At 43.9% G+C, this 27,892-nt stretch overlaps 1 protein-coding gene across 1 annotated transcript in view; it reads left to right on the top strand.

Annotated features, from left to right (window-relative positions):
* The first annotated feature begins 11,222 nt into the window (after positions 1 to 11,222).
* The window catches only part of prr16 (proline rich 16), a 409,651-nt gene continuing 392,981 nt past the window's right edge, over positions 11,223 to 27,892 (top strand). Inside the window, exon 1 of the mRNA XM_085986909.1 lies at positions 11,223 to 12,714. Coding sequence (XP_085843035.1) covers positions 12,583 to 12,714 — 132 coding nt within the window. The 5' untranslated portion in view covers positions 11,223 to 12,582. The remainder of the gene's footprint in view (positions 12,715 to 27,892) is intronic.

The following is a 27,892-nucleotide window of genomic DNA, read 5'->3' as shown; positions in this document are numbered from 1 at the left end:
AATTTCTTCACCCAGAGAGTGGTGAACCTGTGGAATTCTCTACCACAGAAGGCAGTTGAGGCCAATTCATTAAATATATTCAAGAAGGAGTTAGATATATTTCTTAAGGCTAAAGGGATCAAGGGATATGGGGAGAAGGCAGGGACCGGGTTCTGAGTTTGGATGATCAGCCATGATCTCATTGAATGGCGGAGCAGGCTTGAGGGGCCAAATGGCCTACTCCTGCTCCTATCTTCTATGTTTCTATGCTTCTATGAATTTGTAATGGGGAACAAACAAATGGCTGACCAATTAAATATATACTTTGGTTCTGTCTTCACAAAGGAGGACACAAGTAACCTCCCAGAAATGTCGGGGAACATAGGGTCTAATGAGAGGGAGGAACTGAATGAAATCAGTATTTGTAGGGAAATGGTGTTAGGGAAATTGACGGGATTGGAGGCCGATAAATCCCCAGGGCCTGATAATCTACATCCTAGGATACTTAAGGAAGTGGCCCGAGAAATAGTAGATGCATTGCTGGTCATCTTCCAAAATTCTATAGACTCTGGAACAGTTCCCATGGATTGGAGGGTAGCTAATGTTACCCCACTATTCAAAAAAGGTGGTCGAGAAAAAACGGGGAATTATAGACCAGTAAGCCTGACTTCGGTAGTGGGAAAAATGCTAGAGTCCATTATAAAAGATGTAATAGCAGAGCACTTGGAAAACAGTGACAGGATCGGACAAAGTCAACATGGATTTACAAAAGGTAAATCATGCTTGACTAATCTACTGAAATTTTTTGAGGATGTAACTGGTAGAATAGATAAGGGAGAGCCAGTGGATGTGGTGTATTTGAACTTTCAGAAGGCTTTCGACAAGGTCCCGCATAAGAGACTAACATGCAAAGTTAAAGCACATGGGATTGGGGGTAAGGTACTGACTTGGATAGAAAACTGGTTGGCAGACAGGAAGCAAAGAGTTGGAATAAACGGTTCTTTTTCTGAGTGGCAGGCAGTGACTAGTGGGGTACCGCAGGGATCGAGGCTAAGACTCCAGCTATTCACAATATATATTAATGATATAGACGAGGGAACTAGATGTAATTTCTCCAAGTTTGCAGATGACACAAAGCTTGGTGGGCATGTGTGCTGTGAGGAGGATGCCGAGAAACTCCAGTATGATTTAGACAGGTTGGGCAATTGGGCAGATGCATGGCAGATGCAGTATAATGTGGATAAATGCGAGGTTATCCACTTTGGTGGCAAAAACAGGAAGACAGATTATTATCTGTATGGCAATAGATTGGGAAAAGGGGAAGTGCAACGAGACCTGGGTGTCCTTGTGCACCAGTCGCTGAAGTAAGCATGCAGGTGCAGCAGGCAGTTAAGAAGGCAAATGGTATGTTGGCCTTCGTAGCGAGAGGATTCAAGTACAGGAACAAGGATGTATTGCTGCAGTTGTACAGGGCCTTGCTGAAACCACACCTTGAGTATTGTGTACAGTTTTGGTCGCCTTATCTGAGGAAGGATGTTCTTGCCATGGAGGAAGTGCAGCAAAGATTCACCAGACTGATACCTGGGATGGCAGGAATGACGTATGAGGAGACATTGGGTCAATTGGGCTTATACTCGCTGGAGTTTAGAAGAATGAGAGGGAATCTCATTGAAACTTATAAAATTCTAACAGGACTAGACAGACTAGATGCAGGAAGGATGTTCCCGATGGCGGCGGAGTCCAGAACCAGGGGTCACAGTCTAAAGATAAGGGGTAAGCCATTTAGGACAGATATGAGGAGGAATTTCTTCACCCAGAGTGTGGTGAACCTGTGGAATTCTGTACCGCAGAAGGCCGTTGAGGCCAATTCATTAAATATATTCAAGAAGGAGTTAGATATATTTCTTAAGGCTAAAGGGATCAAAGGATATGGGGAGAAAGCAGGGACAGGGTACTGAGTTTGGATGATCAGCCATGATCTCATTGACTGGCAGAGCAGGCTTGAGGGGCCGAATGGCCTACACCTGCTCCTATCTTCTATGTTTCTATGTTTCTATTCAAATATTTGGATAGATCAGATGGGGTATTATAGTAAAGCACTGCAAAAGCATCAAAGATCACTGTCATCTGTTGCCTATTGAATAACCTCTCTGTACAAAGAGGCATTACCATGAAGCATTTGTAAAAATAGTCCTAGCTCCTAGGCACAGCTTTTGTCGGTAGAGGACACTAAGTCCCAGTCAGAATCTATGTCTGCTGAATCCCAGAACAGGAAGAGTCTTAGGGCAGGCTCCAATCAACAGTATCTTCACCTAATTGCCTACTCCACTCAAATGCACAACCATTCAAGTTCACAAATGTCCAATAAAATGGATCAATGCACTCCTTGTCGTGGCCCTACAATCAATTTCCATGGAGACAAATCAATTAGTCTGCGACTATATTATTCTAGCCCATCCAAAGCGAACTCTCATGATCCAGCTGAAATAAAATCCACCCATTTTATTCTCTCTAATACACTGAGGTGTATGTGTGCTCAGTGTGTCTCGCCCTGGTGCTTTCACTTTGTGACAATGTATGGTGTGTAACTTCTTGTGCTCTTAAGTAACTCACCAGGTGGGAGGTGTGGGTGCCTCTTGGGATGGAGGTGGTCCAGTATGTCCTAGGTCATGGGGTGGCCCCGCAACTTCAGGCATCACATCACTGGCCCAGAATTTGCAGTCAGCAGCGAAGCGAAGGCATTCGCTGCTGGCCCTGAAGTAGGTTCCACACAAGGATCTCATGATCCCTGTGGGGTTCTTGTACAGGGAAAATGCAAACCTGTAATAAAGATGGACCAACTTAAGAAAAAGTAAAAACATTTTTGAAGAATTTCTTAAAGATTTTTATTTTTATTCAAATGGACAAATTTCACACTGCACAAAATTATAATTAGTTTTCCAGGCCCTTAACATTTGTTTTGCAGTCAAAACACTGTTACCTAATCTGAAACACCTAATCCCTTTGGATCTAACTTTTAGTGGGGAATTTAACAGAGTAATTACTGCAGAAGGGCCAAAGTTTTCATCAGTTTCAATGATTTACGAGATTTCATTGATTGCCGGCTCTGTGGCGGGGGGGACAACGCAGCCAGTTTCTGAGCTTTCATTGACAGACTGCAACTTCAGGACTTCCCGAAGTTGCAGTCAGTTTTAAAGGCGGAATGACGGCGAATGCTGCCAGTTCGCCGTCATCCCAACCGTAAATTCCGGGCCAATATATAATGGCGTATCCTCCAACTCACTGTGAACAAGGCACAAGAGATCTCGTAGTTATAGCCACACTGTGCAGAGTTAATAGCATATCCTTGGACTTGGATTGCATGATACAATATACTCAACATTTTTTCCTTTCAATTACAAGTTTATATTGCACAGACATTACTAAAGATCAATGTACAACCACATTGAAACCCTTAGGCTGTTTGACCCCTTCAGATTGCAATCATTTGTCTGCAATCAGGGTTAATGTTAATCACATCCACCTGTATTGCTTTGTTTTTACCTAATGCAAGGTTTTAACAATTTACTTATTATTTAATAGATTTAATTTACAATTTTTTCCCTTTCATGTTGTTATTCTGATGAAACTGGACAATATTTATACAGCAGACTATTAAAATACTTCAGAAGGGTGACTTCTCTCTCGAAACTAATCATGAATTTGCATAATCTGAAACTTATTTAAAAATAACGGGTCACCCATTTAAGACAGAGATGAGGAGAATTTTTTTCTCACAGAGGGTCGTGAGTCTTTGGAACTCTCTTCCTTAGAGGACGGTGGAAGCAGAGTCTTTGAATATTTTTAAGGCAGAGGTAGATAGATTCTTGATAAGCAAGGGGGTGAAAGGTTATCGGGGTAGGCAGGAATGTGGAGTAATCAGATCAGCCATGATCTTATTGAATGGCGGAGCAGGCTCGAGGGGCCGAGTGGCCTGCTCCTGCTCCTAATTTGTATGTTTATATGTTTAATGACTTTGCATTCTGCTTTGCTCATTGCTGCCCTCTGGTGGTACACCGGAGCAGAACGCAATTGTTTCCGGAACTTTCCATTTACCTTGCCTAAAACAATGTGATCATTTGATTTCACTGTCCCAAGCCCTAATCAATAGACTCCTCATCACCAAAAGTTATGACCTGTAGCTGTACACGGTGACTGCGGATTTGATGTGTACTTAAAGGAAATTCTAACAATTTGACTCAAAAACGCCAAGTTTCTTTCTTTTCCTAAAGGATAGGAGTCAAGGTTACCCACCCTAGAAAGGAAACCATCTGCTGAGATGAAATAAAGATAAAATCAAAGCAGATCTGAGATCAATTTGTATTTAGAAACAATCTTCTATTTAGGGGACTTTACATGGATCAGAAACTCAAAGATGCCATGAAAGGGAAATCATGTTTGACAAATGTATTAGAGTTTTTTAAGGATGAAACTAGCAGGGTAGATAAAGGGGAACCCGTGTATTTCAATTTCCAAAAGGCATTCAAAAAGGTGTCACATAAAAGGTTGCTATGCAAGATAAGAGCTCATGGGGTTGGGGGTAATGTATTAGCATTGATAGAGGATTGGTTAACAGATTGAAAACAGACAGTAGGGATAAACGGGTAATTTTCCGGTTGGCAGGTTGTAACTAGTGGGGTGCCGCAAGGATCAGTGCTGGGGCCTCAGCTATTTACAATCTATATTAATGACTTAGATGAAGGTACTGAGTGTAATGTATCCAAGTTTGCTGACGATACAAAGCTAGATGGGAAAGTAAGCTGTGAGGACGACACAAAGAGCCTGCAAAGGGATATAGACAGGTTAAGTGATTGACCAATAAGGTGGCAGATGGAGTATCATGTGGGGAAATGTGAGGTTATTCACTTTGGTAGGAAGAACAGAAAAACTGAATTTTTTAAAATCATGAGCAACTATTAAATGTTGGTGTTCAGAGAGATTTAAGTGACCTCGTACAGGAAACACAGAGAGTTAGCATGCAGGTACAGTAAGCAATTAGGAAGGCAAATGGCATGTTGTCCTTTATTGCAAGGGGGTTGGAGTATGAGAGTAAGGAAGTCTTGCTACAATTGTACAGGGCCTTAGTGAGACCACACCTGGAGTACTGTGCACAGTTTTGGTCTCGGTATCTGAAGAAGGACATACTTGCCTTAGAGGTGGTGCAACGAAGGTTCACTAGATTGATTCTTGGGATGAGAGGGTTGTTCTATGAGGAGAGATTGAGTAAATTGGGCCTATACTTTCTGGAGTTTAGAAGAATGAGAGGTGATCTCATTGAAACATATACGATTCTGAGGGGGATTGACAGAGGTTGTTTCCCCTGGCTGGAGAGTCTAGAATTAGGGGGCATAGTCTCAGGATAAGGGGTCTGTAATTTAAGACCGAGATGAGGAGAACTATCTTCACTTAGACAGTTGTGAATCTTTGGAATTCTCTACCCCAAGGGGATGTGGATATTGAATCATTGAGTATATGCAAGGCTGAGTTAGATAGATTTTTAGGGGAATTAAAGAGATAGGGGGATCAGCGGGAAAGTAGAGTTGAGGTTGAAGATCAGCTATGATCTTACTGAATGGCGGAGCAGGCTCGAGGGGCCAAATGGCCTACTCTTGCTCCTAATTCTTATGTTCTTATAACGGGGCTCCTTCTGCAAGAATAAGGTTTTGGCAAAGTTTTCATTTGTTAACAAAGACAATGCCCCATGATTTGCTGTCAAAAGATCGGTGAAGCTAACAGCGTTCGCCATTATTTATGCGCAAATGCTACAGCAACTTCAGGCGATTGCAGATGCGAGATTAAACACAGAAATCCAAAAGTTGCTGTCCGAGATGTGCCGCTCCACTGTTAGCTTAATGAAAACGGCATCACGCTGTCTGGTTGACCATTGAAATGCATTGATCGGCGTGACGTTGCTGTATTTGCGCGTTAGGTATGAACTAAACTCGCCACAGAAAGTTAAGTCTTGCCCATTCAGTCTAAGTACCATTTTAACAATATGATTAGTATTAATTACTGCCAGGCAACCTTTCTGGCACTGAAAATTAACTATTATAAGTGTGGATTCTCATTCCTTCAGGTTTTAATTGTTGTTGGAGATTTTAAAATGTAAAATTTAAAATTTTTACTTTTCCTTTGTCTCTTTTCCCTCTCTCTCTTTCTTAATCCAATCTTTTTTTCCCTCTTTTTATTTCTCTTTCTGTACCTGATTTGACATTGAATTCACCCACTCTAACTTACACTTCCTTCTCAGTCCTTGCACTGTTAATTTCACAAGCCTTCAATCTAATTGGTCACAGTTGGTTGTCCTGTTCACTCAGGACCCAGGTGCCCAGTTTCACTCACTGCAACATTATCAGCTCACACTTTCAGCAGCTTGCCACGCAAAAAATGTTAAAACCCAAACATGCAAGGTTAACGCACTGCTTCTGCAAATCATGGCCCAATGAAAATACAACAGATTAGATCCCTTGCTTGGGTTGTAATTCCTGAAGTGTGAAGGGACAGTATTTCTGCCCACCACAATGACACAGCTCTGACCCCACCTGAGTTTCTGAGGGCTGGGTCATTTGAATAATTTCAGTGGGTTCCCCAACTCATAAGCTTTACAGCCTTTTAAACCTGCTACACATAGCAGGTTGCCAGAAACTAATAGATGTCCATTACACCCAGTGTTGCCATGGCGCAAATGATGGAAAATCAGATGACGCATTTCCATCACATGCATATCATTACAATATGCCTGCCTATATATAAGAAAATACATTGTATGTTATCCGTCACTTCCAGTGGGGAATTAGGCACCCAGAAAAACTGGCGGGACTGAGCAGAACATTCCCAATCTATTTTCTGCATCAGCCCCCTAGTTCACTGAAACATCAATGGAGGAAAAGCTGAAGATCTAGACTAATGACTCATTCGAAAGTAAACTCGTCTAAAAAGAAAGATTATTATGAGAAAAGGATACATAAATCTTCCAGCATTTCTCCCTCACCTCACCCCCCCAAAAAAAATTCATTTAGACTGTCCCTTAAATTTCAAGATGTACTCTGTGTGTAAAGATAACACTAGGTCCATGTCCAATGTGATAAATAAGGAGTTGTCCAGTAAAAACATCAGCAAGGCCTACTCTACCGAATACCAAAAATTAATGAAAATTGTTTGTGAAATTATTTGGATCAAAGTAATAACTTTGAGGTGGTATTTATTTTCAGGAATGTATCACAGACCTAACTTTCATTGCAGTTTGCAAAATGTTCAAAAATAGTATTTTTGTGAAATATATAACTTCTAACAGTGCTAGGTTCCTTGCTTTTCATGGTATATATCAATGATTTCAACATAAATGTAGAGGGCATGATTAAGAGGTTTGCAGGTAATACAAAAATTGGCTGTGTGATTGATAGTGAGGAAGAAAGCTGCAGGCTGCATGAAGATATCAATGGACTGATCAGGTGGGCAGAAAAGTGGCAAATGGAATTCAATCCGGAGAAGAATAAGGTAATGCACCAGGGGAGGGCAAACAAGGTAAAGGAATAAATGGTAGGATACTGAGAAGTGTAGAGGAACAGAGGGACCTTGGTGTGCATGTCCACAGATCCTTGAAGGTAGCAGGACAGGTAGATAAGGCGGTTAAAAAGGCATACTGGATACTTTAAAATAAAAACAGAAAATGCTGGAAATACTCAGCAGGTCAGGCAGCATCTGTAGAGAGAAACAGAGTTCACGTTTCAGGTCGATGACCCTTCATCAGATGCTGCCTGACCTGCTGAGTATTTCCAGCATTTTCTGTTTTTATTTCAGATTTCCAGCATCCACAGTATTTTGCTTTTATGCTGGATACTTTCCTTTATTAGCTGAAGCATAGAATGTATGAGCTGGGAGGTTATGCTAGAACTATATAAAACACTAGTTAGGCTACAACTAGAGTACTGCATACAGTTCTGGTCACCACGTTAAGGAAGGTGTAATCACACTATAGAGGGTACAGAGGAGATTTGCAAGGATGTTGCCAGGACTGGAGAATTTTAGCTATGAGGAAAGATTGGATAGGCTGGGGTTGTTTTCTTTGGAACAGAGGCGGCTGAGGGGAGATTTAATTAAGGTGTATAAAATTATTAGGGGCCTAGAGTGGATAGGAAGGACCTATTTCCCTTAGCAGAGAAGTCAATAACCAGGGGGAATAGATTTAAAGTAATTGGTAGAAGGGTTAGAGGGGAGTTGAGGAGAATTGTTTTACCCAAAGGGCGGTGGGGGTCTGGAACTCTGCCTGAAAGGGTGGTAGAGGCAGAAGCCCTCATCGCATTTAAAAAATGCTTGGATGTATCATGGCCTACAAGGCTACAAACCAAGAACTGGAAAATGGGATTAGGCTGGTTAGCTATTTTTCAGCTGGCACAGACATGATGGGCTGAATGGCCTCTTTCTGTGCCGTAAATTTCTATGTTTCTAACATGACGATGCTAAAAAGACCTTTTGTACATTATTTTCCAATGGGTTAGGAAATACAAGTACCATTAAGCTTGCCATTATTTTCCATTGGATCAAAATATAAATGGCCCTTTTTAAGTATTTCTATCAGCTTCTTGCATCAATCAGAAATTACACTGAAAAATAAAAGCAAGGACAGCAACTAAGGCTAAAGAGTTAAAACACAAAATATTTTCTCTGGATTACACAGTCTAAATTTTACCACAGGCGGATGGGTTTCTGCATGTGTCAGATGCCCAGCCGACCAAAGAAAAAGTACCTGCATCTCAGGGAACCTTTTATTTTGGCTCATTAAAAAATTGTTTTGGTGTATCATGATTGGTAGGATAATCGTTTAGGAAGCAGAAAAATACAAGCACTACTGACAAATAACCAGAAAGAAAATAACAGGCTTGTTTTAAGATAGCTGATGGGACTAAGTCTGTCTAAAGCTCTAATTTATCAATTGAGTTTAGTTTCAACCCTATTTTTTAAATTTGCTTCTTTATTACTATGTTCCAAAACATTATTATTGTAGAATATCAAGAGTACCGTTACCCTTTAACAAAGCACTGTTAATTTTGAAGTTCCAGGGCACGATTTTTTTGCGGCAGCACCTTTTTTAAGGTTGCAGTACCCTTTAAGGGTCTAACGCTGGGTTTGCTCTCCATTGCTACAGTATCATCCCTTTTCATGTAGCCTCGGTCCCGCTGAGGCGCTCTTCAGTGCTGCCCACTGCTGCGGCACTCTTTGAGGACCCAGTCTGGGTTGTTTTCCAATGCTGCAGCCCTGTTCGTCTTCTCAGGAGTCTGGCCTGTGCATTAGCATAATTGCAGTATCTCTCCCCAGCCCCCCGTGAGAGTGGCATTAGATGCTGATTAAATGCCAAGTTTCTGGCGTGATATGTACGTTTAACAAAGCTCTGTATCGGGACGGATCGGACAGCATGCGGCTGTTTGTTTTCACTATCCAGTGACGGTGTGATCGGAGGGACACACACAAACAACTATTCATGCCTGTTATTGCAACATGTGATTTGAATGAATCAGTGGGGAGACCATAAAAACCCCATGCACATCATTTCACCATCTGTTAGTGATTATCACATACTGCCCCCTTTACAAGCGTCTGTTTTACTCGGTTGAAATACGAGTAAAATACCGTTTCCTGCGAACTAAACAACTTCTTGTAAAACGATCTCCAGTTTAAACTTTTATAATGGGCAACGTGATCGAAATAAATTTCCGAGCTCTCCCTCTATTATTCTCGTCAATCTGGTCATTAAAGCGAGACTATACGTGTGTGTGTGTGTGTGTTTTTAGCTGACAGACGTGTCATTTTTTCAGCAAATCTATTCGTAAATAACCTTCAGTTTTATATGTTTGCTTGTTTCACGCTGCTGTTTTGGAGCTTTCGAGCAGTCTGTCAACAATACTGACCGTTCGAATGTGACATTTTCTGCCCAGTCGATTAAAGCCGGACAGAAACCTGTTCAAAAATTGGTTAGATTAATCGACACGGGTTTTATCGCCTGAACAATCCAACCAATAGCCTTACCCGATCAACAAACGGTCATATTGATCCTGAATAGCGACATCTGGTTGAGCAGGTCTGTAGTATAGTATATATAAATATTATATTATATGTATATATACATATATTATAATATATAAATTGTATATATACTATATACGTTGCATATATAAATACAGCCTTCCTTTCATTTACTGTATTTGGAACTGCTGCACAAATTATAAATGAATCTCTCAGATTGGTCAGCACGTCCTGTAGAGTTTCACTTTTCTGCAGAATACAATTTCAGCTCAATACACATCGGAGTGAAAGCGCCGGTCTAATTTGGGAGCCAGGTCCCAATCGGACTGGATTTGGGAGAGTAAGTTGATCCGGCTGGAATCGAGCCCCTGCCTTGTGGGAGGCACACGGGCCAGGGGTCCAACTTTTAAACTTGAAGTATGGATTTGTTTTCCCTGTTAGGAAAAAGGCGTTCCCAGTCCACAGTTAAAACCCAGTTGCTCAAGGAATTTGTAGACATGCAGTCACAGGACTCTCCCCCGGCTGGGATGTGACATCGGCAGGCAGGTGCTGCCAGCAGTATAACTCGGGTCTCCTGCCTGAGCATCGCTGGACAGGTTGGTATCTAGAGCAAAAGGTTAGCCTTGGTAAAAAAAATCCACATGAGTAGATATAGACACTGCGCATAAACGTTTTTGAAAATCTTATTTCCAGTAAACTATTCATAGTTTGAAGTTAGTCATTTGTTTGACGCCACCTTTGCTTGTTTTCATAAGCGCAGCAACCCCGGCAAGTGAAAGGCCAGTGAAAATCAGTAGCAGAACTCCGACTAGTAGTAGATCTTTACATAATACCCAGGCTAGCTCTATGATTTATGGGGTAAGTGTGTATTATAAGAAACACATCTTGGCACTGCTTCCCTTATTCAATTACTACTAATGAACATGACTGTGTTCACCGGCTCTTATGCTGCTAATACGCAGAAATATATCCTCTAGTACATGATTTAAGCAGCTCGGCGATGAGTTACGGTGTGTTTTATATAGTGGAGGGATGCGGAATGGTGAGAACTGCAGACTAGAGGACATACAATGAATAAAACATTCAGCCACATGTTCTGCGTTGTATTTGGGAAGGTAGGTGGGACCCAACATATTATGGGATACAAGGACATGGCCTTAAAATAAAACGAGGAAGTGTCGATTTGTTCAATGTTGGTGTTAATCATGTCGATTGAAAATCACGTCCAGTCAGCTCTGAAATCACAGCCAGAACCTCGCTTCCCACCGAGCTCCGAGCGATTCCACCACACTCTGTACCGTCGCTCACTTTTACCCGCGATCTTTCACACTGCTGCGAGCCGGGTTTGAAGCCTTATCCAAATGCGATCTATTTCACTCCAAACCCGCGGGCTCCAGCACAGAAGTTGCCAAGTGCCGTATCCCTCCGGCGGGCGACAGGGAGTAAACATTGTCCCAGCCTGTTTAACTGCAGCGGTTTCGGGAAATGAGGCTAGGAGCTGCTCAGTGTGTCCTGACCTCAAACCCAATACAATTCAACCACAAGATTGGGAATATCTTGGTCTGCGACTTCAAACTGCGAGAAAGCTGGCGAAAATGACCACTACTCCCGTTTATTACTTTCAAAGTTAGACTGGACCGAACACTGATGGTGAGTTGACGGGCGGTCTGTTCGCATTTAACATCTGAAAGGACAAGTTCTCCTTAAGTCTGGAGAAGTTAGACACTGTCCTTGTCCCCCCGGGCCTGGTCCCACTCTGCCATTTCCCTCGATTTCCCCTACACCGCTATCTGCGGTACAGGAGGGTTTATTTTTAGTCTAACCTAAGTCGGACGAGCCGAGTCGCTATCCGCGATGATTAAGAGCTCCAATCTCTTTCTTTTAAATATATAAGGACAGACTGATCGGCAAAGATGCTGAAAGCGGGCTGGTGAGCAGAGTGGAGTGGAGGCGAGGGCGAGCCGGGCTCTCTCCCCGCTCTCGGAGCTGACGGATCCGAGACCTCACCGCAATTCTCCGTCCACCTCCTCCTCGCCACTGGATGGGAGCTGAACTGTGCGCTCCTCTCAGGGACCCGAGGAGTTCAGAAGCTCTGCAGATTACAAAGCAAAACCGGATCGGGTCGCCGCGGATCTGCTCTTGTTTACAACAACACGGGGAGACGGAGAGGGCAGATTATGGATGTCCAGACGGATGGAGCTCCCCTCATTTCAAGTCAGCGAGAGTTTGCAGGAGAGAAACGCCTGCCGCCGTTTAGTTCCGAGGAGGCAAGGGCGGTGTTAGTCAGCGTGTGCGGGATGGTTTTAATCAAAACCAGGCTGGAATAATATTTACTTACACATTTTGGTGTTTCTAATTTGCCATGCACACTGACGCAGGCGTACTGGCGAGATTTCCGCAGTCCTTGGGAGCCCGCAGTTACACTGAGTTGATGGCAATCGGCGCGGAGATTGAGTCAGAGGCAAGAAAGCAGGAAGATCATGGGGAAGAGCGCGTCCGGTACGAGATCGTGATCCTCAGTGCCGTTTTGACCGCGCTCGAATAATGTCAGGGAACTCGAAACAACCGGAGGGCGCAGCCTGCAAGGCAAAGGTAAAAGAACAGATCAAGACTATTGTAGACGATTTGGAGTTAGTCCTGGGCGATTTAAAGGACGTGGCTAAAGAACTTAAAGAGGTAAGGAATGTTTAGAAAAAAAACCAAATCTAGCAAATATGAATTTGCAAAGGGGGACGATGATGCATTTGGGGAAGCTCATTTGTTGAGTGTGCCGAACTGGGCAAGGGAGCAACAATTATAAGAGCATCTGCCAGATCTGTAAATGTTGCCCAACTGCACCAGTTTACAGACATGTCTACATTTTGCAACTTGTAAAGACCCTCTCCCCTCTCCTCCTGGAAGAAACGGACATGGCCGAAGGATAACACGATGTAATTCTCTGCTAATCTTTCACTACCGGCTTGGATTTGCGCGCAGTGCTTTCCTACTGGGCTGTGAGTAACAGACAGACGTCTCTGTTAATGTCAGTTCCCCTGTCAGTCCACCCGCACACGTCTGGCAAACACCCCACTTTATAACAACTTGTCTTCCGAATGAGACGTTCGTGCCCTCTGATCCAGCCTAGTTAGTACTCACGAGCGACGGAATATTCACATTTTAAGTCAAATATATGTCTACTAATCCCCCGAATCCCCCTCATTGATCCAGTAATTAATTTATAGCATTCCATAATTTATTGCTCAGTCGGCTGGTGCCACAGGGGATTAGCCGAATCAGGATAATAGTGGATTGTCACAATTCATCTTGTATGAAGTATGTGTAATCCTATCTGTAACAGTTAATACATGTGAATTTAGTTCGCGTAAATGCACATACAGTATGATTTATAATACTTTCCTTTAGAAGGCAGTATTCCTGCACAAATTAATCTCGCTCACAAATCTAAAACACTTTCTCCAACGCGAAATGCATAGGAATAGCTGTACTCCCATGGTCTCCGCGAACACTGAAGTAATCAATTAAAGGCCATCATTAGTTATATAACACTTTCATTGTAAACTGCCACAACAACGTCAGCATTCTCTTGCGGGGGGGGGGGGGGTGGATTTTATTTAATCTGGAAAATGACAATGGGCTAAAATGTTGGCATTCCTTAATTCATTTTGCAACGATTTTAATATTTACTAATCAATTGACAGCCTTTTATTTACTTTACTACTACTCATGTTTACAGCACAATGGGAAAAATACTGAAGATAAAGTCAGTCAGCAGCAATTAATCAATGAGCGCCTACTGTTCACTTTGTGCATTTTGAGGTTGCTATTGGCACAATTGTCCGAATTCTTTCATGGTGCTTTGGGCGATTTTTGAGTTGATACAATGTATAGTTCAATGCATTTACCTCGTCATAGGCAATAACACATGACTTAAATATTAGAATATAAGGAATGGTCAGGAGTGGATTCATGTGCATGCAGCCCCCGAGTTGGTTTGGGGACCACGTGTGATTAAGGCACATGAAAACCCCGAACCGACAGTAGACCCAGATACATCTGGAGTTCATCCCAGAGCAGCTGTTCTTTGGCATGATGTGCATTTGATACTTTAATGCACCCACTTTTCTCCAGTTGTTAAAAAATGGTCTGAATCACGTCAGAGGACGTTTACTGCACAGTTTACTCACGAAAAGAACTCATATCTAACAGACCTGTGACATTTGCAGAGGGATGTTAAAGGGCCGTGGTTACAATGAAACAATCTGTAAAACTAATATTAAAACATGTGGCTGACAAAAATGCAATTTTAGGAAAATACAGGAGGGCTAAAGTACCTTGAATGTTTGTGTACATAAAACAATTGACACCACATACTTGAAGTAATTGTTAAGGTGATAGATATTGGAGTGGAATGATATGCCTCTTGCACCCTGAGTAAATGGGCTCCATATAGGTAAATTAGGTAGCTTTGTAAATTTTAGTATTTTGTGAAAATATTTAATTTAGTAATATTTCAAAAAATAAATTGAAGGAGCATTTGTTTTGCTCGGCAATTCTGTTTTATTGACCAGTAATGTATAAGAGCTACAATATTCTATTGTATCATTCAGTAAATTAATTCCAGATGTTACTGCTTGGTAATTCACTTGATTTATCACATGTTTATTGTACACTGTGACATTTAACAAGAAAAAATAGCACAAGCAGAATACAGTAACTTGATCGCGTTTTTTGATGAGGTAACAGAGAGGGTTGGTGAGGGTAATGCGGTTGACATAGACATAGAAACATAGAAGATAAGAGCAGGAGTAGGCCATTCGGCCCTTCGAGCCTGCTCCGCCATTCAACGAGATCATGGCTGATCATCCAAACCCTAGCACCCGGTCCCTACACCGACAGCCATCCCACCCAAGCCCTATCCCCGTAACCCCGCGTATTTAATCCCCCCTAACACTAAGGGTCAATTTTTTTTTTCATGGCCAATCAACCTAACCCGCACATCTTTGGACTGTGGGAGGAAACTGGAGCACCCGGAGGAAACCCACGCAAACACGGGGAGAATGTGCAAACTCCACACAGACAGTCACCCGAGGCCGGATTTGAACCCGGGTCCCTGGCGCTGTGAGGCAACAGTGCTAACCACTATGTCACCGTGCTGCCCCTGGTGTACATGGACTTCCAAAAGGTGGTTGATAAAGTGCCACATAATAGGCTTGCCAGCAAAGTTGAAGCCCATTGAATAAAAGGGACAGTGGCAGCATTGATATGAAATTTGCTGTGACAGCAAACACAGAGTAAGGGTGAACGGTTGTTTTTCGGACTGGAGGAAGGTATACAGTGGTTTTCCCCAGGGTCAGTTCTAGGATCACTGTTTTTCTTGATATATATTAATGATTTGGACTTGGGTGTACAGGGCACAATTTCAAAATTTGCAGGTGACACAAAACTTGGAAGTATAGTGAACAGTAAGGAGGATAGTGATAGACTTTAAGAAGACAGATAGGCTGGTGAAAGGGGCAGCCACATGGCAGATGAAATGTGATGCAGAAAAGTGCAAAGTGACACATTTTGGTAGGAAGAACAAGGGGAGGCAATATAAACTAAAGGGTCCAATCCTAAAGTGGATGCATGAACAGAATAACCTGGGGGTAGATGTACACAAATCATTGAAGGTGGCAGGACAGGTTTAGAAAGTGGTTAAAAAAGATACGGGATCCTGGGCTTTATAAATAGAGGCATAGAGTACAAAAGCAAGGAAATTATGATGGAACTTTATAAAACACTGGTTTAGCTTCAACTGGAGTATTGTGATTGTGTCCAATTCTGGGCACCGCAATTTAGGAAGACCTTAGAGAGGGTGCAAAAAAGATTTATGGGAATGGTTCTAGGGATAAGGGACTTCAGTTATGTAAATAGACTAGCGAAGCTGGAGTAGTTCTCCTAGGAGCAGAGAAGGTTGAGAGGCTATTTGATAGAGGTGTTTAAAATCATGATGGGTATAGACAGATTAGATAGAGAGAAACAGTTTCCGTTGGTGGAAGGGTTGAGAACCAGATGACACAGATTTAAGGTGATTGGCAAAAGAACCAAAGGTGACATGAGGATAAACCTTTTTACTCAGCGAGTGGTTAGGAACTGGAATGCACTGCCTGAAAGGGTGGTGGAGGCAGACTCAATCATAGCTTTCAAAAGGGAATTGGATAAGTACCTGAAGGAAAAAAAATTGCAAGGCTACGGGGAAAAGGCAGGGGAGTGGGACTAGCTGAAGTGCTCTTGCAGAGAGCCAGCATGGGCTCGACGGGCCAAATGACCTCCTTCTGTGCTGTAACCATTCTATGATTCTATGCTTCTAAAACATTTCTGAATATTGAATAGGATAATGTTAAAGCTTTAGGGATAATTGTTTATGATTGGTTGATGTTCTCTTTTTTGCTTGAGTTCTTTTGAGTTCTGATTGATCTCTACTGTGCTAAACTCATACTTGCATATGTATACAGCCAGCTGACTGTTTTTAATAGTTCTGATTGGCTTAGATTTATTTCATGATGTAGCCAGGAGTGCGAATGAACTGTGAGCCTCCTTTCTGAGATTGCACCATATAGGCAGCGATTTATCCTATCGATGCGGCTTGCGGACGGGACAGCTGACTTCCAGGTTCCAGTCCCGCCCCCAATGACATCAGACACACAGACGCGATTTTGCATCAATTGGCCTTGTGAAGCCCGCCCTGCAGGCTTGCCAGCCAATTAAGAGAAAGCCGGTGTCAGATGACGTCAGTTGATGATGCGTCATCTGCCGGTTTTCTTAAAGGGGCCACACACAATTTTTTTTGACAGCTGCGTTTTCAGTGTTTGACAGCATTGAGGTGCTGCAAACACTGACAATCACTATACAAAGGTGAGCCCTTGGACCCAGGCTCTCCAGTGACTCCCTCCTTAGACTAGAACAGATGGCAGCTGCAGGTGAGGTTACAGAAGCGATCTGCCACTGGTGAGAGAGGTTCTCCCAATGAGGTGGGACTACACACAATCCAAAACTTGTCACCTACAGAAAAGTCTAAATGCATTAAAAATGATTTTCCCAACATTTTCTTACCTTTGAAACTCACCAGTGTACCATTGGATCCTTCACACCACTTCTGCAGCTGTCATCAATGCAGAAACATTACAGTAGACCCACAGCACACCACGCTTAGCTGGTGTGGTGTCCAGACATCGGGAAGCCGGCAGTAGACCTGTCAAAATTGCAAAAAGCATCTTAACTGCCTGTTAACTACCTGTTAACAAGCAGTTAAGTGCCTATAATCCTCTCCCCGCCGCTTGGTGTCGGATCCATGCACAAATCAGGGACCCTACACCTGGGACGATTGTTTGGAGGCGGCTTGACAACGGGTTTCCGACCAGCTGTCAATCTTTGCGATTTTGCCGGATGTCCCACCTCCAAACCCGCCCCCTGAGCGCCGACAAAATTCCGGCCATAGTTTTTGAGGTTACAATAGTAATTGTGTAAAAAGACTGCAAAATATCATTGCATAACATTACATAATGCAAATACATCCTTTTGATTGTGTATATGACTTTCACTGTCCAAATTAAAAACAAAACTGTTTCTTTTCATTTTGCAAATTCTATAAAAAAAAACTGTGCCATCATTCGCAAGGTTTGGAGCTACCACAATGGAGAGAAAACAGAAAGTATAATTGCAGACTTTATCACAATTTATTTGGAGCCCTCTACCAAAATGGTTACATTTTTGCTGCCTTTTTCAATTATGCTGCATGTGTTTAAGTTCAGTATTTGTGTTATATACCTGAAGTCATCTAAAAATAAATGTTAGAAGTGTCCCAAGTGGTAATATATTTTCCTTAGTAATGTTTTAGTTAATTGATTATAATGGGATAACAATGCTTTTCTTCAAAAATTTAATTCAAATTTTTATACTTTAAATTGGAACACTAGCATTTTATTTCCAAAATTTGTATATATTATGCAGCACAAAGAACCTCTGTATAGTTTTGATTGTTTTAATCCTAGGTTCAAAGCTTCTATAATCTTCAATTAACCAAACTCATTATTATGTATCAGGACATTGTAACATAATTCTGTAAATAGACTGACAAAGATGATTTAGCTCAAGATATTTTCTGCTTAAAACATATCTTCAATTATTCCTCATTGACAAATATGTTTAATTGTATAGTTTTAAACTGTTGATTAAGAATCTTGAACCATTATTTAATTTACAATCCCTTCGTCAAGAAAGGTTTTCCAAAGGGAAAAGGGAGAAACATTAACTAAAGTCACTGATAGCAATTTATAATTCAACAGTAATGTTCATATTCAAATTCTTTCACTGAGGGACCAAGTTCCATGTATTTTCAATATGCATCTCCATAGCAGAGTAGGGGTCGATTTTGTCGAACCTGTTGGGAAGAAGGCGGGACTTCCCCTTTCGGGTTTCTGACCCGCCTACTTCGACGTCCGGCCAATCCGCGCGATTTTCCCTTGATTGACCTTGTTGAGCCCGCCCAGCGGGCTCAGCAGGCCAATTAAGGGCCACCCGGCAACAGGTGACGTCACAGACTGAAATTTCATCCGTCACGATTTCTGACAGATGAAATATCAGTGTTTTACAGCTGTTTGAAGCTGTCAAACACTGACAGTCTGATTTCTAAGATGAGTCCTTCTGCGCAGACTCATTTAGAAATCTCAGCAGCACTAAAAGCTGAAGGCTGTCACTTTTCACAGATCGCAGCCATTCAGCTTTCAGTTCCGGCTGAGTGCTGCGCTGCAGACGACTACAGGAAGAAAGGCTGTTAAGCTAAGTAAAGGTAAGTAAAAGTTCTTTACACACTTTAGACACACCAAACACACTTGCCTTTACATTCATGCACCCATCACTCACCTGAGCACCGACATCGCGACCCCTCCAACTCATTCAACCCGACGGCCCACTGCTCTAACCTGGCGTGGTTTGGAGCTGTCGGGAAACCCACACGAAACCCCTCAAAATGGGGATTAGGCTAAAAACTGCCTGTTAACTACCTGTTAACAGGCAGTTAATTGGCACTAATCCCTTCCCGCCTGGTTTCGGCGGGTCCCAGTGCAGGGCGGGTACCCGCCGCCCCTGAAACTTACCTGGGGCGGGGTTTTGGGTGGGATGGTGTTGAGACCCCCAACGTCGGGATTTCCCCCCCCCACGCCTGAAACCCTGCCTGACGGCTCCCCGAAAATCTAACCCATGTCACTGCTAGATTCCCCTTTGGAAACTTAACACTTCAGTTGCAGAATCCAGTAGATTCTCAACTAATTATATGGTTTATAAATCATCAGCTCAGCTTCCACTAATAACATGCAGTGGCTATATCATCATAGAACATACCACTGGACGTTGTGGAAATGAAGTGTGATCAAATATGATTTTAAGATCTAGAGAATATCTTTTTAGATTTTCTTTGTTGACCAAATTTGCTATGGTAGTTAAAAACTACAAATTTTATAATCTGCACATTCTAATCTTCAGCTGTTTAATTCTTCAGATTCATCTTTGGAATCTCCAAAATAAACATATTCCAGACTCTCCTTTCAAAACCTATAGCACAAGGCGCTGTCCAAACATACGTTGCTTTACATCAGATATTGTTATTGTCAGTAGTGAAATCCTATTTGTGCAGATTAGAAATACAGTCACAGTTCTGATTAATGGTTTATCTTGCCGCACTGGTAGCTGAATGATTAAAGGCGATTTACTGTTTAAGAGAAATCATGTGAGGATGCCTCTTGTAGTTCTTTGTGTTGATCTCCCAAATACACAAGGTGGCTAGCAATGTCTGTGAAATGGTATAAAGGGAATCCATAGACAGAGTTGCTATGAGAGCCAAAATCAGTAATGTTCCAGTGGATGTGCATTGTATCAAGTCCTGGGCTGCTTACTCAACAGCTCATAAACCATTTAAAAATCATGGCCATGAATTTCGGCAAGTTAGCGCCAGCTGTTAAGGCCAGTTTCATCAAAAAAATGGCAGCTGCCTCGCTTCTGCCCACTTCTGGCGTGGACCACGATGGTTGCCATTTTGGGCAGGTCGGCAGCGCGGCCGTTGCCTGCGCTCACTGAAAAGATGGTAATGAGTCCGATTGTGACGTCAATCAGCGTACAATGCTGATTTGATGCACAGCCTGCTATTTTGGACATTGCTGCTCGAATGAATGCCTCCTCCAAAGCTCGCACAGCTGAACGTGCGTTCGGCCACATGACGGACCCTCCCACCAGCGCTACTTAAAGGAACACACGCAGGTTTCCAGGAAAGTTTTGATTTTTGCTTTTGTGCTGGTTCCTGTACAGTTTATTTGAATACTAGCTTGGTGTAAGACATTTTAAAAGTTGTTAAATTGTGCAGGGAGTGCTGCTGTACGTTTGCAAGGCTTTGGCTCTTAAAGGAAGGCCTCTGAGAACAGTCCTGGGGGCTCCTGTTGCAGTCCCCCTTTGGCTGCAGCATGACATGAAGATGGAGCAGAGGCAGCAAAAGGGACAACCTGCTCGCTGAGAGAGAGGAGAAGGAAGAGGAGGAGGAGGAAGAGGAAGAAGCAGAAGAGGAGAAAGCAGAGGAGGAGGAAGCGGAAGCGGTGGAGGAGGTTGCAGAAGGAAGAAGGCAATCCAGACAGCCCCTTTCTGGCCGGTATATCCGGGTTCGAATCATCTGCCTGCAGGATCAGTGACCGCAACCCCAATTCCCCTTTCAACATTTGTCCCACACCTTACCTTCCCTGTGTTACTGACCTTCACAGCATCCACTTGGCCACAATGCTGAAATAAAAATCACCACAAAGCAAACTTTACAATCCACTTTATCCATATATGCATCCAACATTACATCAAAAAATCAACTAATCACCCTTGTGAGTACCATTAGTGACTATCTTGCGTGTACCTTTCCCTATCCTAGTGCTCCTACACAGTGCTATCCCAGTGGCTGCAGCATGGCTGCTGACTTTCAATGGGGGACACTGCAGATGGCCTTGCAGGATGACCTCGAGGAGCTGGTGGCTGGGGGTGTGAAATAAAATAACGGTGTTTCTTCTTCTTCATCACTCTTTTCTTCCTCTTCTTGGTCAGGCTGGATTTCATGGGTGTGTGAAATGAGGAAGGCACAGGGTAGGGTTGTGGTGAGGAGAGGGGGGAAAGCAAGAGGTGCATGCTTACACCATCTGCAGTTTGTAAATCAGAAGAGATTATGGGATGAGGGGGAAGTGGGATGTGAGAAGAAGGATAATGTATGAGCATACCAGCATCTTGTATTCTTTCAGCCCTGCCGCTGGCCAAGGGCTCAGCCATGCCCCTCCCAAGAATGGCCAGCACTGTCTCCTCCAAGGGAGTGAAGTGAAGCTAGAAATGTGAGGTGTGCCTCGTGTTTGGCAGGTGAGTGATGGGGTGGTGGGGGGGTTATCATGCGCAGTGTGTGAGGCTAGTGGTGCAGTTGGTAGGAGACAGCTTTTGAAGATGCATTCACTGACCTTGACTACTTATCTGAGGTCTTCATGGGCACTGTAGCCAAGTCCTGGAGGCGACATTCCTGGCAGTGACCACCTCGGTTATCTAGTCCCACATCCTTCTTTCTGGAGGGCCTCCGGGCCCCTTTGGGTAGAGGACTGCTCTTTGAGTGTTCACGCCCTGCACAAAGGCCTCAAGTGCTACATACGAGACCATGGATCCCCTTTCCCTGGCTTGCTGAGCTAATTGAGTTTGTGCTGAAGCACTTTTAACATTTTGCATCACTATAAGGTGGCCCCCCTTTACGAGGTGCAGACTGCCTTTTAGAGGCTTTAAGTAAAGCTAGTCTCGAGTGAACATCGTGAACTTCGACTCCCTGCTGAGCACACAGCCTGTCAGCAGCACATTCAGTGCTGGGCTATGCGCTGCAATCATGTAAAGTAGCAGGCAGCATGAATTTTACGTCCTGCCTGAACTCCTTTCAATGGGCGCGGACAAATCGTGCATCGCGGTGCCTGCGCCTGTTTTTGAGCTTAATCCAATTTCATCCCCTATCTGTTCCACCAGCACGCTATTGCTTAATTGAAGCATGTACACACTGCACTGGGCAGTTCAATGTATATTGAATACATAAGTTACTGGTATCTGTAGAATGACACAATTTCACAGCTTTAAAGGACTGTGGTTCTTGTCCATGTAATCTTTTATATTTTCCACCTATCTTGACCCGATAGATAACTTTGATGTTGCTGATGCCATGGATGTTTCTAAAGCATTATGATGAAGAACTATCCAAGTTAATAATGTTACAAAAGCAATGCATAAAAAGAGAACTGAAGGAATGGCTTTGTCATAGAAAGCAATTAAAAATGTTATGACTTGATTCAATAGAGGCTGTAAAACATTTACATACAACATAAACATAAATATTGAAGATGATGATTATTGATTTTTAAATAGAATTGGACAGGTATCTGGGACATTCAAAAAGTTGAACAAAATTTGGAAGAAGTGTAGCATCAAGTTGTTTATAAAAGTCACCATTTGGATAATGTTTTGGACTCTAGAGTGCTGATGTGCTAAAGTTACCCTTCAGACTGGTGAAATGGAAGAAAAAAGTTTAATCCTCTTTATAGTCAATGTTGCTTTGAATTTTATTGCGCTCACCAAAGGTTTGTACTTCAAAATGGAGTAACCGAGCCTTGCAGACCCAAGACAGCCATTGGTCAGTGACAGCAAGAAAATAAAAATAGCTGAGTTGGCTTGAGGCCTTGATAAATGATAGAGGTCTCAAAAGCGCTAGTTAGTTCTTAAACAGCTGGCAGCTTGCAAAGAGAGGTAAAATGAAGAAGGGTGATGGTAGGCACGATGAAGCCGAGTATCCAATAAAGTAAAGTGGAATGGTTTTCAACCACTGACTATTAATTCAGCAGAAAGAAATGATAAGTTTATTAACTGGCACATCCAGAGAGGTCAAACATCTCAGAAACTTTAATATTTTACCTTTAAGTACTGTGGTATGTACTGGTCACTCTTTTAAACGAATCAAGCTTTAGATTATTTCAGCATATTAAAAAATGTTATCACAAGTAAACATTATGCATTTTTCATTCTTTAATTTAATTTTATATTGATATATATTTATAGGTCAATTTTTTGACTAAAAATATTAAAAACAAGATTTGGTTTTACACTGATGCATTTGATTATTATTCCTATCAGTTCCACAGCATTTCTGGGGGTGATTTTGCCAATGGGGACGTGATGGAGGCGGGACTGCTGCTTGTCGGGTTTTGGGCCCACCTCCATCGACGTCCGGCCAACCCACGCTATTTTTCCTTGATTGACCTTGTTAAGCCCGCCCAGCGGGCTTAGCAAGCCAATGAAGGAAAAGCCGGTTACTGGTGATGTCAGCGAGTGACATTTCATCTGTCAAGAGCTTTTGACAGATGAATTGTCATCATTTGACAGCTCTGTGAAGCTGTCAAACATTGACAATCTGTCTTTTAAATTGAGTCCTGGGACACAGGCTCAGTTAGAGATCTGTCCTGAGCAGAAAGCAGAAGGCTGATACATTTGAGAATGCAGCGGCCCATTCTGCTTTCTCTGCCAGTGAGATGAGGGACTCCTAAGACCTGAAGGGATGAAGCCTGGAGGAAGAAGCAAAGGTACGTAAAACTTATTAAAACACTTTACACTCACCTCACACACTTACCTCTGCACACATGCACCCATCACTCACCTGCACCCCGGACATCTCGGCCCTGCAGACCCACAGCTCGCCTCGCTGACCCTGGCGAGGTTCTAAGCCATCGGGAAGCCCACACTTTAGGTGGCAAAAGAGTGATTATCCAAAACACTGCCTGTTAACTACCTGTTAACAGGCAGTTAATTGGCACTAATCCCCTTCCCGCCTTGAGGAGGTGGCTCCCAGCATGGGTCGGGTACCTGCCTCCTGGGAAGATGGCACGGAGGCGGGTTGGGGCGGGATGGGTACCCGCCCCCAGGTTCTGCCATTTTCCCGGCAGTCCTGCCTCCATACCCGCCTCCCCAGGGCTGGCAAAATCGCCCCCAATATAAGTCAACTTGCCCCACAATGTCATCAACAAGTAATAATATTAATAGTGATCTCTGATACTTACATCCTGATGACTTGGTGAGTACAGCGAGTGAGTAGCTGAGCTATACAGACCAGGATGAAGCTCTGTGCTGAGTTGAGCTGATCACAGCTGAGGTGGTAGTAAGATGCTGCACTTGGGTGCCTGTGTTAAGGAGGGTAACATCAATCCAGACTGGCTCAGCTATAATGCCTTTGGCAGTCAAATCACCTGTTGACACCCAATGTCATATATTGATAATGGTCATTTGGCTGAGGTGTCGAAGGATTGCCAATGTCTGTGGAAGTATACCCTAGAAAGGAGTCAATGGGCTCGATTTTCAATGGGCCGTGGAGGCGTGATTGGAGGCGTGTGAGGGGTTAAAATCACGAAATCTGGCGGGCGGAACCCCCCCCCCCGCAGGCCTGGTTCCCCACTCTGAGCAACTTTAACTCAGTCGTGTCTAATGGTCCCGACTCCGCCTGCCTCCAACAGGCGGGATAGGTCGTTAAGGCCCTTAACAAGCACTAAATAGCCTCTATAATCCTATTTTGAAAGGCTCTTGCGAATTTAACCCTTTTCTCACGTTAAACACGCCTGGTGGGAAACACGACGGTGAAACCTGGCGGGAGCACTATTGGATTGCTGACTATCAACTGCAGGTCAACCATTAAAGAGGAGATTTGATCAGCCATCATTTGCAGGTGGCAGGACTTAGTGGTCTCAGGTCTGGGGCAACTTTTAGAAGGCTTAACCACAGCTGTGGAAGTTTGGAGCCTGACACCCATCTCCAGTGTGACCTCCTGGGAAACCCCTCTCAACACCTTCACTGAGCACTTCCTCAATTGAGGCATATACCAGAAGCATGGGAGCCATTTATTTCCTTCCCTTCTGGGCATTAGATGAGCTCGAACACCAGCCACGGCACCAGCAGAACCAGGAACAACAGCAGCAGCAACAGGAGCGCCAGGCTGCTGCTCACCCACCTGAAGCTGCACAGGCCAGAAGGGGCCAGCATTCAGAAGTGGCTTGAGAGCACCTTGCTGCACATCAGGGGGCCATGGGGACCCGTATCTGCACTGGCAGTCCTACTCAGAAAGACTCCCATGAAGGTCTGGTTTCCCTGTTCAATAGATGACCATCGCTCCTCCAGAGATGTCATTCTATTATGAAGACTCGCCATGTTTTCTGCACTCTGGTGACTTATCTCCTCCATGGAGGTTGCCATCCTTTCCATGGTGATGCGTTGAGGCGCCAGTGACTCCACAAAGGCTCTGCTCATGTTCGCTATGGACTCCTCCATTCGCTCCACACTCGCAGCGTCACTGGCGACTAAACCTGCCAGAGACTCCTTAATCTGTTCCTGGAGTTCCAGCACCGCTGATCTTATGGATGGACCCAGAGGCAGAGGGTCGACATGCAGTTGAGCCGAGCTGGCAGAGTCCTGCGCCCTCCAACTGGGACTCTCCACTGCTGTCCCTGTCTCCACAATCTGCTGATGCTCACTTGTGAGCTGTGATACACCAGGTGACAACACTACTCTATCTCCCGAAGGTCCCACCGAGGTGTGAGTGTCTGCACTGATGCTGGATGCGCTGAATTCTGCTGGCGCTGTGCCCTCAGAAGTTGCAGCTTCCTCTGAGGAGTCTGGCTGCTCAGGCTGTTCCTCCTGGCTAGTGGGGATGGCTGCTTGCGATGGTCCTGTGGGGGAGTAAAGGAAAGAGTCAGAGATGTGATGCCAAGGTTACGTGCACATTGCATATTGCAGATGATCATATGTCCATCTGTTAGAGCTTCAGAATCATTATCAGCAACTCATGCAATGTCAATGAGAGAGATGGAAAACTATTCTGTCACCAGCTTGCTGTGATGCACCCATCTGTCCGTCCCCCACTTGCGCATCTTCCTCCACTCCTACGATCTCCAGGACCGCCTCCTCCCAGGGGGTGAGGTAGGCTAGTGAGGGTGGCCCTCCTCCTGTCCTTGCTCTTTCTCGCTTATTGTGAGCTCTCTTTTCCTGCAATGAGGGAGACAAGTGGAGGTTGAGTGAGAATGAAAGAGTGAGTGTAGAGATTCCATAGCATAGATACTTAGAAGGAGACAAAGATGGAGTGAGGTGGCAAGACCAAGGGCCCTCCCTGTGTGTTGTCAGTTGTTTTCATAGCATCACAGTGATAGGGAGTGTGAGGGCTGCATAGCTGAATAGTTATGTGAATGTGACCATGGAGAGAGAGGGAATGGGTAAGGGTGCATGGATGTCAGTGTCAAGTGGGATGTGGAGGAAGAGATTGCTAAAGCTGAGTGCTGGTGAGAGGGAATGGGGATCAGATTGAGGGTGATGGGAAATTCATACTCACTTTTCCGGTGCGCAGAAGGTCATGAAATCTCTTCCTGCACTGAATCCAGGTTCTGCGAGGTACTGACAATGAGTTGGCCTCCTCTGCCACCTGGATCCACACAGCCTTGGTCTGCTGGGGAGGCTTCTTCCTCCCTGAAGAAGGGAAGAACACCTCTTTATGAGCTCTTGCTCCCTCAACTAAAGCTTGCAGGGCCACATCATCAAACCTGGGAGCAGACCTAGGTCTCTTGCTGGTCATTCTGCCTCCAGGTCCCTCTAGCATGAAAGGGCAAAAGGTTGGCAATCTGCAGAAGAAGCAAGGCTGTTGGGGAGTTGAAACCGGAAGTAGAATCCGGGTATAAAAAGGGGCGGGCTTAGAGCTGCAGGCTGAGTGCAATCGCATTGAGTTTAAGCAGACTTTGCTAAGTGGCAGAAAAAGTCTTTTAAGTGCAGTTACTGAATTTTAGTGAGTAAATAAGTGAATTATTTGAAGTAAGTTTAATTTTTTAGAGTAAATTAAGCTGTTGGGGAGTTGAAACCGGAAGTAGAATCCGGGTATAAAAAGGGGCGGGCTTAGTGCGGTAGCGCTGAGTGCGGTCGCATTGAGTGTAAGTAGAGTTTGGTAAGTGGCAGAGTTCGGGCAAGTGAGAGGTGAGGGGGTGCTTGTTGCTCTGTTTTGCTTCCCTCTCTCAGGCTAATCCAACACTGCGGACGTGGAGCAGTGAGACAATCCAACTGGATAGGTCCCCCAGACAGCTTCCACGAGGGAGGTTGGTGATCAACTGGTTGGTAGGTTCTCTTCCTTCTCTTCTATACCTTTAAGTTGGTAAGTCCTATTAAATAGTGGTGTAATATTATCATCTATATCGGGGCAGAGGGTCTTCATAATTAATAATAAGAAATTTAATTAATTTCACAGATATGGGTGAACAGGTGATGTGTCACTGTTGTGAAATGTGGGAGCTGGTGGACCCCATTGAGGCTCACGGTGATTACATTTGCGATAAGTGTTTGCTGCTAGAGGAACTCAAGCTCCATGTTAAAGAGCTTGAGACCGAGCTTCAGACACTGCGATACATCAGGGAGGGGGAGAAGTTCCTGGGCTCTATGTTTCAGGAGGTGGTCACACCTATGAAATTAATTACTGCAGATGTAATCCGTGGTCAGGGACAGGACGGTGTGACCATGAGTGAGGAAGGTATAGGGATCCAGGATGTAGTGTTGAAGGAGCCGCAGCCCTTGCTCTTGTCAAGCAGGATTGAGGTTCTTACTCCCTGTGAGGGCAGGAGCGGGGACTGCAGGGAGGATGAGCAACCTGGCCACAGCACCGTGGTGCAGGGGGCCATTCAAGTGGAGGGAGTAAAAAGAAATGTTGTAGTGGTAGGGGATAGTATCATTAGGGGGATAGATAGGGTTCTCTGCAGTCAAGAGCGGG

This window comes from Somniosus microcephalus, chromosome 1, assembly GCF_052327205.1.
Source record: "Somniosus microcephalus isolate GS21.2 chromosome 1, FLI_Smic_1.0, whole genome shotgun sequence".
Taxonomy (NCBI): Eukaryota; Metazoa; Chordata; class Chondrichthyes; order Squaliformes; family Somniosidae; genus Somniosus; species Somniosus microcephalus.
Note: the sequence above shows the minus strand (reverse complement) of the source record. Positions and strands in the feature narration are given on the sequence as shown.